Here is a 15,809-nt window from a genome sequence, read left to right as displayed (position 1 = left end):
TTAATTGGAGGCTTTCTGGAGGAAGCAGTTGTGACCTCTCACATATTTGTGTTCTGTGTGTTATGAAGATAAAAGATTATTTTATTTCCCTGCATATGCATGGATACCTCTCTGCAGTTCACCCACTAAGTAGAAGGTTCTCTCCAAGGCTTTATTCAGATACTTCTCGTTTCTACTGGTCCTGAATCCATTTTCTTCACAAGCCCATGTGACCAGAGCAGAGTAGCTGTCAAGTTATGCCAGCACTCCTGTCTCCTCAGTCCTGTCCCTGCCATAATTTGCAAAAAACTATTTTCTTATTCCAGTTGATAACCCTGGAATTAACTGCTGCTTTCATGTGACCATGTTCAGCCAGTGGCCCACGTAGTGACTGTAGAGATTTGAATGTGTGAGGAGCTTGGATGTGAGCATTTGAACGTGTGAGTTCCTTCTCATTTTGTGGGGGTTTTGTTGTTTTCTCTCCATTTGCTTGTTCTGAAGCACTCACAGCCACTGAGAGTGATGGGACATTGCTGATGGAGCAGTATGTGCCCTGCCACATCTGTGCAGCTTCCAGGCTGGAGGAGAATGAGGCTGGTGAGAAGGTGGAGGAGGTGCAGTACTTCAACATGGAGGACTGTGTGCTGACTGCCATTGAACTGGACTACATCACATGTCCTAACCACCCTGACATCCCTGTTTCTCTCCAAGAACTGGTCCCAGAGCTTTTCATGACTGATTTTCCTGCCAGGTAATGCTATATTTGATAGCTGTTGGTTAAGTTGCAGTGTACCAGTGTAATTTGGATATTTTTTGGATGCATTTGGATATTTTTTTCATCTCTGCTAGAGGAGCATACTGACCACAGGAAACAAATTCATCTCCTCTCAAGCCCTGCTCTGAAAATTCACCCTAAACTGCCCTCCTTGTGGTCAGCACTCTTGCTTGGACAATCACTGCATCCTGACCCTGGAAGTCATTACTTCCAGGGGATCCTTTCAGGTCACTCTGGTGCAATTGTCAAAGTCCCTAAAGCCACAGCTCCCCTGCACTGATACTCTGGCCAGAGCTTTCTGTAGCTGGAGTTTTCCCAGGATCCTAGGAAGGAGATTTCAATATGGCAAAACCAAAAGGAAGTGCTGCTGTGTCACAGGATGGCACTGAACTCACCTTTGCTTTTGGAGAGGCTGTAGGTGAGTGTGGTGTTTCTGTAGACACCCATAGAGAATTCCCATGGAGTCAAGGCTCCTGCTGGGCTGAGGGCTGCTGGCTGTGGTGTTGTGGCAGCCCTCAACAGCTGAAACAGCTCTTCCCTACCCACAGCAGCACTGCCAAAGCTTTAAGCTGCTTAACTGCATTCCCAGATGAGTTGAGTCTTATACCCCTTATTACTTGGTGTGGAGAGCAAGAGGCCTCCTGGCAGCAGGCAGGACAGGAGACCAATGTCTCCTTCATTTCACACTCTCTCAGAGCTTTCTGTGCCCATTGCAGAGCCATGGGACCTCTAGACCAGACTGTGTCCTGTTGGCTGCTGCTGGAGCTTTCTGCTCTCTGGCCCCTGTTCCTTTCTTGGGGTCATTTTACAGGGTTTTCTGGGCAAACACCCCATCAGCCCATCACAACCTCCCTCCTGGCAGTGCTGCTTCCTGGAGATTTATTTAACTGGTGCAAGGCAAGTGGGGATGTTTGAAGTGTGAACAGATGTAGAAGTAGTCTCTGGAAGAGCAGGGAAATGATGAATTGTAGCCTGGGAACAGTAAGCTGATTTAAATAATCAGATTTTGGAGCGTGGGGCTGTTCATAAACATCTTGTCCTGCCTCAGCAGAGAAAAGAGGAACAGGAGCTAAATGAAGCAAAAAAAAAATGTTAATACAGATAAATGGTACAAATATAAAAGATCTGTGTAACCTACTTGGGAAAGGAGCTTACATGCTTCCCAGATCTATTTGGTTCTTGTGGGATAAATTGCTGCAGGAAAAAGCCTTTTTTGCTTATTTGCCCAGGTTACTTCTTTCTACAAGAAACCTGTCCTACCTAAGCCAGCCTGGAGTGCATTGAGATGACCAAGGTAGTTCAGGTGATCCAGTCCTCTCAGCAGATAAAAAGAAGCTATTAGGGATTTGTGAAAATGGAAACCACGTTAAAAACATGAATTTCCAGTGGCTTTGAAACTTTTCTGTTAATTAAAAACCCCCGATCTCTTTTTCTGGCAGACTGTTCCTGGAAAATAGCAAACTGGAATGCAGTGAAAATGAAAACAACGTTCTTGGCCAGGGTGGAAGTGGGACTGTTATATATCGGGCACGATACCAAGGCAAGCCAGTGGCTGTGAAGAGATTTCAGATTAAAAAATTCAAGGGTTCTCCCACTTCAGCTGCAGGTACAGTACACGAAGTCGGCGTTGGGAATCAGCTCTTGCAGCCTGTGATTCCCTGAGCTATGAGCAAAGACCTTCTGCTCTCCTAAGTGCTGGCAACACCTGTTTAAATACAGCTTTGAAATACATAGCAAACTTGATGTGTTTCCATGGAGGAGGAGGCTGCATCTTAAAGTCATTCATGATGATGAATCATAGAATCATAGAATCCTAGGGGTTGGAAGGGACCTCAAAAGATCATCTAGTCCAACCCCCCCTGCCAGAGCAGGGCCCCCTAGAGTCCATCGCCTAGGAACGTGTCCAGGTGGGTTTTGAATGTCTCCAGTGAAGGAGACTCCACAACCCCCCTGGGCAGCCTGTTCCAGGGCTCTGTCACCCTTACAGTAAAAAAATTTTTTCTGATATTCAACTTGAACCTCCTATGCTCCAATTTACACCCATTACCCCTTGTCCTATCACTGGTCACCACTGAGAAAAGCCTAACTCCATCTCCCTGACACTCACCCCTTACATATTTGAAAACATTGATGAGGTCACCCCTCAATCTCCTTTTCTCCAAACTAAAGAGACCCAGCTCCCTCAGCCTTTCCTCATAAGGGAGATGTTCCACTCCCTTAATCATCTCAGTAGCTCTGCGCTGGACTCTTTCAAGCACTTCCCTGTCCTTCTTGAACTGAGGGGCCCAGAACTGGACACAATACTCCAGGTGCAGCCTCACCAATGCAGAATAGAGGGGGAGGAGAACCTCTCTTGACCTACTAACCACACCCTTTCTAATGCACCCCATTGCACTGCAGGAAGTGTCTGTCCTGTGGGTCAATGGGTGGACTCAGGGTGCCAAGGCAGAGCCCTTGAGTGGGATGAGAGACAGGATTTCATCTCCTGTTACCAAGCAATTTGGGAAGTGTGGATTTGCCTGACTTAGCACTGAAGACTTGTGGATCTCCACAACTCTGAATAAGTTGCCTGCACCATCTGTGCCAGCAGCTACAGAAAGTGAATTTGAAATCTTTCCCAGCCTGCCATCTCCTCCAGGCAAGGATGGGCTCTCATTCTGCACGTGCTGGCTGTCGAGCACCAGTTTCCAGCAGCCTCAGTCCATGGGCAAAGGAAAGGGGAAAGTGCCTCACTACTTTCCTCCTGTTTGTCAGGGAACAGTGCAGTGAATCCCTGAGCTGCAGAGTTCACCAACTGCTGTCCCAGTGACAAACAATCTTTGGAAACACCAGACCTGCCTGAGCAGCCTGAGGTGTCCCCTGGCAATTACTGTGGAGGGTCTTTCCTTGGCCAGAGCAGCCAGGAAAGAGAAGGCAAAGCTTCTTCCCCAAAGGGTCTTCAGCGTAACATTGGCACCTAGAGAGTCTCTGCTTTAAGAAGCAGAGCATGAGTTTTCCAAAGTCCTGCAGGTGATAGATGAGAACAGTGTGTGCCAGGTGCACTCAAGGCTGGTGTCAAAGGACCAGGGGAGCACTTGCTTCCTGAGGTAACCCAATATATCCTGATTTTAGCCAAAGCTGTCTTTTAGTAGCCCTGCTGTTGCCATCACCCCAGTTACTGCCCTGCGATTAGCTCCTTCCAAGGAGTTTCTGACTTGGTTTCTCAGCTGGGGAGTGAGAAGGGGTTTGTGTGTCTTGCCAGATACCATGCTGAAACACTTGAGAGCCATGGATGCCATGAAGAACTTCTCTGAGTTTCGGCAGGAAGCCAGCATGCTCCACTCCCTGCAGCATCCCTGCATCGTCTCCCTCATTGGCATCAGCATCCATCCTCTCTGCTTTGCCCTGGAGTTGGCCCCTCTGGGCAGCCTCACCACTGTACTGTCTGAAAACTCCAAAGGTAAAACCAGGGTCACCCTCCTGGGAGAGGTGATGGTAGTGACAAATGCTCAACAACATTTAATTTACTGCTTGATTTACTGAAGAGGATTTTTTTCCAGACTAGGGGAAGTGGAAGAGATTGAATTGCTTTTAAACTGTGCCTCTGGGAACCTAGTAAAAATTGATGCTCAGGATTTTCAAAACTGCTTTGGAGACCTGGATTTTCAATTTCTCTGCAAATTAATAAGAAGTGCATCTCACTTCAGTGCTGCATGGGTAATGCTGTGTTCTTCTTCCCACAGATGGGTGTCTGGCACTCTAAATTCTCTCATAATTACCTGTATTTCTGTTGCTGTCAAATGAATGACACTAATTCCAAAATAGGTTGAGGCCATCTGACCCTCTTGGCACCTTGGCATTGTGTCAGCCTTCAGTCAAGCAGTATTTTTCACCAGAAGATTTAGGGGTCTAGCAGTAAAAAGGTTTAAAAAAAAGAGAGGAATCTAATAGAACTGTCAGACGTGTATAGGAACATGAACAGTGTCATTTCTAATCATGGCACTGAGTGATGTGTTAAAGGGTTGTTAGTTACTGCTCTGGAGTTTAGTTTAAAAGAGAAAGGGAAAAACACTGAAAAAGAAAGCAGTTCCTGCAACTACAAGAAGTGAAGCCAGTCTCTTCCTTTGTGCCAGGGTCTTCCTTCGTGCCACTGGGACACATGCTGACACACAAGATAGCCTATCAGATTGTAACAGGCCTGGCCTACCTGCATAAGAAAAACATCATCTTCTGTGACCTGAAGTCAGACAATATTTTGGTGTGGTCCCTGGATGTCAAAGAGCACATCAACATCAAACTCTCTGACTATGGAATCTCCCGACAGTCGTTCCATGAAGGTGCCCTTGGTGTGGAAGGCACCCCAGGCTACCAAGCTCCTGAGATCAGACCTCGTATTGTCTATGATGAGAAGGTAACTGGGATGGATCCATAGGGCCATTCCCTGGGTGACAGTGGTGGGTGGCTGAATTCCCCTCTCTCTGTGTGGTGTGCAGTGCTGGCTTTCCCACCATGGCTTTCCTTGCTCTCCTCTCCACCCACTAAAGGAGATTTTCCCCTGTTTTTTCATTCTGTTGCTGGCTCCAGGTCGACATGTTCTCCTATGGGATGGTCCTCTATGAGCTGCTGTCTGGTCAGAGGCCTGTGCTAGGACAACACCAGCTCCAGATTGCAAAGAAGCTGTCTAAAGGGATCCGTCCTGTTCTTGGGCAGCCAGAAGAGGTGCAGCTCTATAGGATGCAGGCACTCATGATGGAGTGTTGGGACACTAAGCCAGAAAAGGTACAAAAGAACCCCCACGACCAGTCTTTTCTGACCTTGTAGCTGCAGGGATCTGGCAGCCCTCTTCATGCAGGAGACCTGAGCTTGCTCTTGGTAGAGCAAAACAGCTCAGTTGCCCCTTCTGCTGATTTGGCCCAGAACTTCTGTTGACTTAAGTGAGAGTTTTATGAATGAAACAGTGGCAGGTTGGTGGCCTTGGAGATCTGTGGTGACACGAAGGGCCCTTGACATCAAGGGCAGTTAGACTATTGATTTCACCAGGGCAAGACATTACCCATAATTTCTGGAAACAGGTACAGCATCATGCTGTGAGTGTAATTATAAAGACTTCAAAAACCCTGAGATTATTAAAGGCAGTGTGAGGAAGAAAAGGGTTCAAAGAAAAAGGATTATCCTGCATAACATTTTTTCATTAATTACAAGTTGGTGTTCCAGAGCTGCTGTCCTTCAAAGGTCAACTTGATTCCCAAACAGCTAGGCACTGCATGAGAGTTGGATCAGCTTCCAAAATTCACAAACCTGAAGAAATTAATCACTAAAATGTGTCAGAGAATCACAGACCAAGCCATGGAAATACTGAAGAGGTTTTGGCTTTGATGTCTGCTGTATGGAGGATGCTAAGAACCAGCGAGATGGGGTTTGTAAGGAGAATTGGGTGAAGATTTGAGAATGTAGCAGAAGTGTTTATTAAAAACCTACTTGTTGTAGATCTGGACCTCCAGCTCTCTGGTGTGACACTTGCCTTTCTCCTTCCCTTTCTCCACAGCGTCCTCTGGCCATTTCTGTGGTAGCACAGATGAAAGACCCCACCTTTGCAACATTCATGTACCTGCTGGCCTGTGGGAAGCAGTCTTCCTTCTTCTGCTCCCAAGGACAGGAGTACACAGTGGTGTTCTGGGATGGGAAGGAAGACACCAGGTGAGATGGCTCATATTAATAATTTCATTTTGGTTTTTCTTTATTTTTATTTTTATTTTCAAGTCAAAATCCTTCCTGGTCTCCACTGATGCCTCTGGGAGGGAGGTAAAGAAGGTGAAAGTGAATTTGGGTCAGTGCCAAGGGTACGTGAACACTGTTTTCCCAAACTCTTTTAATTGGGAACAGTGCTTGCTTTATAAAGGATATTTAATGAGCTTAACTCTGCTTCAGTTAATATGAGGAGAAGATTAGGGCAGTGTAATGATTCACACACACAGGATGGAGCATTTGCACATGAGAACAGACGTGTTCTGCCTTTCCTAATGAGGCCATTTAACACTAAACCTCTCCTAATTGAGACTGCAGTCCCATCACTGTTCTGCAAACCAATTAAGCACATGCTTAAACCCTCTTGAAATCATTGGGAGTTAAGCACATGCCTGAAGCTGTGTATGCACCCAAGTGTGTACTTGCAATAAAAATGTGCTGTACTGAAGAGGCATGTGCTTGAAATGTTATTAAATTGTGACTGAGACAATGTTATTTTGCTCAGGCACATATGAACCAGGGCTGGTTAGGTTTATTTTTATGGATGTTACTGGTTTTTATAGTCCCAATCTTCTTTGGAAACAATCACAAGCTGATCTGAAGTTTATATTAATGTGTTTATTATTTGTAAGCACTAACATGATAGGAAGGAGACTGTGATTTGTTCCTGAACTGTTTGCTTTGCTATTTGTGGTGCCTGGTCAGTCCTTCAGAGCAGGCAGTGTAACTGTTCCTGCTAAAACTGGTGGAACACATGGGACTCACAGATGGATTTTGAATACATGGATGTTGTCCAAATATTCACAGCAATATATCTCAGTGAATCTGCTTCCTGACTGGACAATCCACTTGCTGGAGACCACTGAATAACAAATTACTTATATGGGACAGATTTCAGGATGTGTAGATGCTTGTGCCACAGTTGGTAAAACATCTGGGCCTCACAGATGTGGATGGGAATATCCAGTTATTGTTCAAACGCCCAAACCCAGTAAACTTTCCCAACCCCCAAACAAACAAAATCCTTTTAGTTACAAAAGCATTAATTAGTCATAGTTGTATTTTATCAGCTTGTAAATCTTTGCTCTCATTTAGAAGAATCATGCTCTTCTGTTTATGCAGTAGAATAAATAATGAAGCCAGAAAATGCTGTGGCAGGGAACAGGCACAGTTTCTCTTGAGACCCCAATGGGCAAGATGGGCTGAGACCTCCCTGCTATTAATTACTGCTCTTCATCTGGAGCAGTTTCTCTCACAGCTGAATTATAGTACCAGACCATGTAAGTTTTCCTCATCCATCTCCATACCAAGTCAGACAAATGAGTTTAAATCCAAGGAAGTGCCGTGGCAGGGCTGTAATTCTCTTCCTTTGTGATGAAGGTTTGGTGGAGATCCTTGCAGCATGGTCCACACCTGGTCAGTCACATTAAGGCTCAGCCAAAAGTGCCAAGTACCAATTGCAGGCTGAACATTGGCTGCAAGAAATTATTATTTTGCTCCTTTCAGAAACTACACAGTGGTGAATCCAGAGAAAGGAGTCATAGAAGTGGAGAGGATGAGCTGCCCAGGGATGAAGCTTTGCTGCCAATTAAAATTTCAGAATGCTCTCTGGGCTGCCACAGAGGTGAGTGTTGCCTCAGTGCCCCGCTCAAGGGGGACCTTTTTAGAGACACAAAGATAAAGAGGCTGTTAAATTAATAAAGCTCAGGGTGCTTGAGACAATGGGCACCAGTGTGACTTTGTTGTCTCCAGGTGTATTGTTCCTCCCTATTACTTAGCTGATCCCTAGATCCCAAGTTGTGCCTCCTGGTGTTCCAAGCCATCGTGGGAACCTTGACTTTCCCAGGTGAAACCTTCCAGCTTGCAGCTTATCTGTCCCCAGGGTTTCATCTGGGAAATGTCCTTATCTGTAAGTGATAAAGGGAAGCAGTGAAAGAAACCATGCCTTTAAGGGTGGGGTTTTAAAAGAGCCCAGAGGGATTTGAAAGTTGGTGGGAAATGGGTACCCAAGTTTTGTGTTTGCCAGGGAAAACCGTGGGTAAAAAAGATAAGAGTGAGAGAGCCTGGCTGAAGGAGCACTCAGACCCCTGTCTGCCCATCAGAAAGGGTTGTGGTAAGTGTCAGCCAGTTCTGACACAATCCTGTGTCACCAGGCAAACAAAAAATAGCTGAAACAAACCAAAATGTTCCTGAGGGTCAGTGTTTTAGAGAGGGGGAAAAAAAGGCCATGTTTGCTGTATAAATAATTTGAGTTGGTTCATTGACCCTGCTCTAGTGTGGGTGCTGGAACTGAGTGAGAGAGTACAGATCTTCTTTTAAGTGTAGGAAAGTAAGGTATTTTGACTTGTTCTATTCCCAAATTAAGGTGAAGTTGAAATATTCCTATTTTTTAATTTTAAAAAGTATAGAAAAAATGCAATTCAGAAACCTTGAAGTATTTTATATCCGTTTATATCCACTTTTTTTATCAAACTGAAGTGTGGTGCTGTTCCCCAAACTGGGTGCTTCATGTCAGCTTAGTAGATTTATGAGATGCAGAGCATACAATGTAATACTGTTTTTTCTTGAATTAAAAGAGAAATGCAAAATAATATATATCAGGTTTCAATTCCCCTGACAAGTTTGGGATATGTTGGGGCTGGGGGGGGGGGGGGCCGGGTACACTGGTCCTTGAATTTTGCAAGAATTTTTAAATGTGGGTATTTTGGTGGCTTTTGGATAATGCATATATCTGGTACTCATTCTGGGCAGTACCTGCTTTCAACCTGCAGACAAAGCAAATGCTCTCCAGGGAAAGCAGAGAAATCCAGGCTGGCTATTGAAAAATGCAAGTTAAAATGGGTTTTGGAACCAAATTTATCTTGTACAGGTATCAAAATACGGAAAGTATGGAGGTTTATTGAAATTTAAATAGAATTTTATGTGCTCTTTTACAGGACCAGAAGATTTCAGTGTATGGGCTGCAGGGCATGTGTCCTCTGAAGACTCCACTGAAGGGTTTAGACACTCCTGCTACTGTGAGCTGCTTTCTAGTAATGCCTGCTGTCAAAAAGGTAAGGAGGAACCTAAAGGAAAAGGGGCATGAAGTGAGACTTAGCCATCTGCTGCCAGGCCAGCCTGCCAAAGTTTGCCCAGCTTGTCACTAGCTGGTGTTGAAGGACTTTGCAATGCCCAGGAACATTTTGGCAGTGCAAGGAGAAGGTTTCTAGGTCTTTGTGCCTCTGCCAGAAGACAGAGGTGTGGGCAAGAACCTGAGTCAGGGGACCAAAGCTGGCACTTCCGAGCCTGCTGGGAAAATAGTCAAAATAGATCAAATTCCTCTGCAAGGAAGTTTTCCAACTGAGTTTCCACATCACTGGAAGACAGAGTTCAGGCTGATCAAGCCCAGTAGAGAAACAATAATTAGAAGAGAGATTTGTTAGCTGCTAATGCAGGACTGGAGTATATCCTAGCTCCAGTACCCACTCCTTTCCTGCTGCGTGCACACGCTGTCATTTGGGCACACAATTATCTTTAAATATTATCTAGGCTCAGCTGCACTTCTTTTTGGTTTTGAATGTGAACCCATAGATAATGCAGAGAGTCCAAGGACTGCCTCTTATGGGCAATAACAGAGGTTAAATACTGCATGTCTAGTTCTGGAATTGCTAACATCCAGTCACTGGCAAGAGAAATCCGACATAACTGCCTATTGCGGGTAAGTGTTGGGAGATGTATAAAAACTGTTTTGGGGCTAAATTACCTCCGGTTTGCTTACAGCCACCTCAAGTGAAAACATATAATTATGTTCCAACATTATTGGTAGCTGTGTAGTTTTTGTAAATGCCAGCAGACTGGTTTGTGTCTCAACTCGAGGGGGAGCAGCTCTCAGATGGAGAGCGGAGCTGGTTTATACCACGAGCTTCTTCTGCCCCGTTGTCCATTTCTGACTCCTTTGCTCGAGCTGTGGCTTTCCTGCAAACTGAATCCGAGGCAGATGGTTAGTGTAAGGTGTACTGCTTGACTTCCAAACATGGTGTAAGTAAGAGTAAAGTAGGGCATAGCTTGAAAGTTGGCACAGGGATGAATTTTAGCCGCCGGGAGGGCTGCATCTGTCAGCTTGCTTTGGCTCCCAGACCTGCAGTGTTTCTCCACCGTGCAGTTTCATTTCTGATGTGCAGGGCAAATTTCTTTTTCATGCTGCCTGAGGTTTTGTCCAGGACAGTCAAATGTGTCTTTCACTTTCAGCTTTTCCACTGTCCTATAGCTTGCAAAGCCATTCCTCAGGGGTTACGAGTGGCTTTATGTCTCCTGGTTTCTATTTTCAGTTTGTGGCTTGCCTAGAAAATGTCATAAATAATGCCAGGCTCTACAATAGTAATATTGAGTCTAGACACCTCCCTTCCTCCCTCGACCCTACCCAACCTTCCAGAAATCCACCTCCCTTTGGTGCACTCCTTCTTAGTTTATTGGCCTTACATTTTCCTCTCTCCTTTCTATGAATGAGTTTGGCAGTGAAATAGCCAGAGAGCAGCAGCCACAGGGATGTGCAGACCAGGCTGGCAAGAAGCAAAACCCTTTTTTTCACAACAGCCAGTCCCTCCAAAAGAGCTAAGTGGAAAGCTTACACTTGTCAAACTCTCTGCACAGTGATCAAAGTTATCACATTAGTCACTGTTGTCCAGGGGAGAAGAGAATTGGTTGCATTTCCCTGGGAAGGAAGCCCTGAGCTGATGAGATGTGAGGTAACTAACAGGCAGAGAATTGCCGAGGGATGTTGCTGGAAAGGGGAATTCTTTATGACTGCCTTGGGAAGACTGATCCAAAAGAAATACTTTCCAAAACTTGGTTTCTCATCCAAAGGAAGCATCATGGAAATTTAAAAGCAGCAGAAAGGGGCCCAGAATCCAAAACTCACCCGCCAGGGAAAAGTCTTGTACAATTTAAGCTTTCTTTTGTTGCGTGCTTACTGTCACCAGTATCATTGTTTTTGGCAAACAATAAAATTTGCAGTAAATTTCCTTTAAAAACAAAAAAGCCCCAACGAACAACAAACCAACCAATAACGCAACCAGGTTAATAAGAACAAAACGAGATGCTTTCTGAACTGCTTTGCAGCATTCTTGCAAAGAGGTGTTGAGAGAGAGAAAGAGAAAAAGAGAGGGAGAGAGAGAAATGTGAATGGGTGCAAACCTCTGGCCTCTTGCAGAAACCTGGAACACCCAAAAACAAAAGCTGCATTTAAAGGCTGCAGCCGGCCCCGCCGCGCTCCCTGCCAGCCCTGCCAGCCCAGCACCACGGAGGAGGAGGTGACCCTGGTGGTGGGGGCTGTATTTTTCTTTTTGACCCTGCTCCCAGCAGCCACCCTGGTGGCTCTGAGCCTTCTTCTGTCCTTAGCTGTGAGGACAGGGGTTCTGCAGCCCCCTCATCCTCTGCACATCCCACGCCAGCGCGGCCCCCGTCCTCCTCCCTGGCACAGCAGGGCTGCTGGCAGGAGGGAGGCTTCAAATGCAGTTTTGTTGCTTGCGTGTTTTTGTTGGCTCTTGGTGGAGCCCAAATGTTGAAAATGAATTCTGAGAAAGTTACTTAAGGTTTCTGGAGGCTGCTGCCCTGCCTGCCTTTGGCCACTGCTGGAATACCCAGATTTGGAGAGTTTGGCCTCGCTGCCCGCCTGTGCCTGGCACCTCGTGGAGCCTGGTGAGTTGGGTGGCACCTGGGGGTGGCCTTTGTCATAATCTGCTGTAAAATGGGTCAAATCCCTCATCTGGATCAGGTGAGGGAGGGCAGGTTGAGAGCTTTTCTCAGCCCTTGAGTTCCTGCTCCTCTTTTCCTTAACGGAGACCAAGAGGGGCTGGATAGAAATAGGTCTTGAGATTCAAGACTTCGAGTGTTGCCCCAAAACACAAAATATCTTCTAGAGTTGCTTTTGTGGTATTCCAGCCAGGCTGGGATTTGGCAGAGTGGGCACTACCAGTAAAGCTGGGTTGGGGTTCCTGTCCCAGCTCTGCCCTGTTATGATGCCCATTGTCAGGGAAGTTTGGCCCATGGAACCTAAAAGGGACTCTGGATTCAGGCCTGCAGTAGCTGATGCTAATCAAAGGAATCACAATATTTTTTGTAAAGACTGTGCTTGGATAGCTGAACATTTTCCAGTGAAGTGACACAAAACTGTAGCTGTCTCTGAACACTTTGTGTCCCATGTCATGGTGGGAGCAGTTCAGGCTGACGTCCCCACATTGGGGTTAGTTTCAGACATTCGCATTTCAATTTAAATTTTCCATTTTTAGTAAGAAATACCTAGTGTGCAGGCTCATTTGGACTGCAAGATGTTGGACCATTTTCATTGGAGAAAAGTGGTTTTTCTTTGTTCTGCTTTGTTTTACTCTGTTTTAAATAACTGAACTCCTTTCCAAAGGCAAAAAGTAACCCAAGCCCCAGCTTGTGCAAAGCCATCCTGCCATGTTCCAACCTATTGATGCAACTCCCTGGCAAACCCATACCCAGGAGCCTTTTGCACCAGATCCACATGGCAGCAGGAACATGGCACAGACCACTGCAAGGACATTTGGGTGTTGTATTTTTTTTTTTTTGTTTGTTTGTTTAATTAGTAGCTAGAGAGTTGAGACTGGACTGAGTTAAAATCCAAGTCCCATTTCACAACTTTCCACTTGCTTCCCTGGTTTTTCCCATTACAGTCAAGTCCTGCCGTGCTTTGGATTACTCATACTCAGCACTCTGGGGGTCTTACTCATACTTTGTGTGCAGAGAGGATCTTTTTATCCAACACTCTTAAGGAGCCTTGCAAACAGTGCTATCAATTAAACTAATCCTTACCCCTCTGCTATCTGCCCCTCACTATCAGCCAGCAATGCAAGACACTCCACAAGTCTCCACAAGTCAAAGCAACCTGGGAGCTATCATGCACAGCTGAGATCCCTGGGAGGGTACAAGTTTTCCCTTCCTTTAGGAGCAGCAAGGGGTGACACCAAGTCCCTTGTCCTGTCTGGCAGCATCATGGGCACACCAGGAGGCACAGATCCCCTCCACACCAGGCTCTGAGGGGTGAGGTTGTGTTGGTTCAGCTGGCAGGGCTCAGTCTGGTTCTGTTCATTTCACTTTGCTTAGTTCAGCCAGATTGTAACAACAGCAAAAAAAAAAAAAAAAAAAGCCCTGGGCAAAGGGTCTTTTTTTAGAATTTATTGCTCCACAGGGAAGAAATAGAATGGCCCTTGAGACAGGTATTGTTTTATCAGCTTCACAGATGGGGGAGTTTCTGGTACAGACCCAAGGTCATGGGGAGTTTTATTCCCAAGAGATCCATTTCCCAGGCTGTTAAACAGCATTTTGCACTGCAGTGATGAGCTGGAGGGGCTGGAGATCTGGTGAACCATGGCCCTCTCATGGGCTTCTGTCCATGGGACGTGACCATGTCCATTGCTGCAGCTCAGTGCTGGCCCTGGCTCCCACAGCAAACACATCTGTGCATTTAGGGGCAGGTTTTTAACTACCTGCAGAATTATTCATCACTGAGCTGCTGCTGCTTCTGTGCCCTTTGAGCTGCCAGGGATCCCAGATCCAGAGCATGTCCCTGGGAGGAGGAGCAGTGCTGCCAAAGCAACATAGATGGGATGCAGAGCCATCACGGCTGCTCCAGTTTGCAGGAGTCTCACCTCCCTCTCTTTCCCTTTTTAACTGCATTTCTTCCCTTCTTCTCCTGCCTACACTGATAGCAACAGCTTTACTCCACTTTGGAAGCAAGCTGGGTTTCTGCAGCTGGATTCTTAAGCCCATGATGGTTGTCTCTGAATGTACTCCAGCCTGAATTTGTTAACCTTGGGGGCAGGCTGCCAGGTCAGTCTGTCCTCCCTTGCCAGTAAAGAGAGAGGTAATCCTGGGTGAGAGGAGGATGGCTCTGCAGCAGCTTCTAGGTAGAGACTTCTTTTTATGTTGCTGGTATCACTGAGTGGTTTGTGATAAGTTCCTAGTGTACTGGCAGGGTTGTGAGAGGCAGCCAGAGCCTCTTGTATGGTGGAGAAGTTAAAAAAATGGAGAAGTCAATCTGCTGTCTTTCTTGCAGAACTCATATGTGGTGCTGGCTGGCTTATCAGATGGACTTGTTGCAGTGTTTTCAGTCTCCCAGGGCATCCCAGAGGACAGCTGCTCCTACCTGTGCTCCCACACAGCAAACAGGTCCAAATTCAAGATCTCTGATGATGACCCCAGGCAGAACCCCTACCCCGTGACAGCCATGGAGGTGACAAACAGCGGCTCGGAGGTCTGGTACAGCAACGGCCCTGGCATCCTCATCATAGACTGTGCCACAATGGAGATCAGCAGGAGGCTGGAGCCCTTCAGCCCCCCCTCAGTGATCATCTCCATTGCCTGCAACTCGGAGTGTCACGGGGAGGAGGTGATGTGGTGTCTGGACAATAAAAGCAACTTCTTGGTGATGTATCACGTCACCACCTACCAGCTCTGCGCACGCTACTTCTGCGGAGACTGCAGCCCCCTCAGGGACATGTTTACCATCCAGCAGCCTTCAGCAGCCATCCCAGCCACAGCACCTGTCAACCACAAAACCCTGGAGAATAACCCCCTGGGGGACATGAGCATTATCTACAGCCCAGAGGTTGGCACCCAGATATTAAACCACCAGGACTCGCTCACAGATTACTGCTCTGTGTCTTCCTACTCCTCCTCGCCTCCTAACAGGGTCTCCCAGTGCCCCTCCAGCCTACCCAGCTCACCCATGAGCTCTTCCAGTGCACCTTTCTCCATGGATTTTGAGGAGTCTGACAAGTTCCATGAGCTGAAGCCCTCCCTGGATCACGATGCTATGCCTGGGGGTGACAACACTCAGCAGCTCCAGGCTGTCAAGATTCTTCCAGTGAAAGACCTCATATGGATCCCCAGGTAAGTGGGTCACTTAACCAAAGCAACTTGACAAATCCCCCTCCTGGGCTGAGAATAAGATTAGCTCAGGCTAATTCAGGAACTTTTGCATTGCCAGTATGAATCACCTGCCCAGAATGTCAAATTATCATTAGGAACTTACGGATTTTTCTACCCCTTTTTAAAGCTATCTGGTGTTGGGTAGAATGGCCACACCTCAGGTCTTGCAGGATTGCTTTCAACAGAAGAGAAAGGTGGGTGGTAAGACTCAAAGCTCTGTTTCCCCACCTACTGAAGAAACAAAGACCAGGAAGCAGCTTCCACACTCAGGAACAATCCTGACAAATCCTGCTGTCTCCTGTTGAGCTGATGAGGTCCCAGTTTGCCCATCACCGGGGCTTTAACTTTCCTGGACTCAGGGTGTCCCTCTGTGATGTGGCAGTGCCCCCTTTCCCTGCAG

The 15,809-nt window shown here is 46.5% G+C and overlaps 1 protein-coding gene across 9 annotated transcripts in view; it reads left to right on the top strand.

The window, feature by feature from the left end:
- LRRK1 (leucine rich repeat kinase 1) overlaps positions 1-15,809 on the top strand; it is an 80,616-nt gene that overhangs the window by 54,732 nt on the left and 10,075 nt on the right. For all 9 annotated transcript variants that reach the window (XR_011727920.1, XR_011727919.1, XR_011727916.1 and 6 more), the window contains exons 23-31: positions 481-730; positions 2,194-2,360; positions 3,996-4,193; positions 4,867-5,144; positions 5,318-5,512; positions 6,279-6,430; positions 7,985-8,102; positions 9,415-9,531; positions 14,535-15,370. Coding sequence is in view for 3 of the 9 variants with exons in the window: in XM_071754210.1 (XP_071610311.1) it covers positions 481-730; positions 2,194-2,360; positions 3,996-4,193; positions 4,867-5,144; positions 5,318-5,512; positions 6,279-6,430; positions 7,985-8,102; positions 9,415-9,531; positions 14,535-15,370 (2,311 nt within the window). In the remaining 6 variants the exon portion in view is untranslated. The remainder of the gene's footprint in view (positions 1-480; positions 731-2,193; positions 2,361-3,995; positions 4,194-4,866; positions 5,145-5,317; positions 5,513-6,278; positions 6,431-7,984; positions 8,103-9,414; positions 9,532-14,534; positions 15,371-15,809) is intronic.

The sequence above is a fragment of the Heliangelus exortis genome, chromosome 11 (assembly GCF_036169615.1).
Source record: "Heliangelus exortis chromosome 11, bHelExo1.hap1, whole genome shotgun sequence".
Taxonomy (NCBI): Eukaryota; Metazoa; Chordata; class Aves; order Apodiformes; family Trochilidae; genus Heliangelus; species Heliangelus exortis.
Note: the sequence above shows the minus strand (reverse complement) of the source record. Positions and strands in the feature narration are given on the sequence as shown.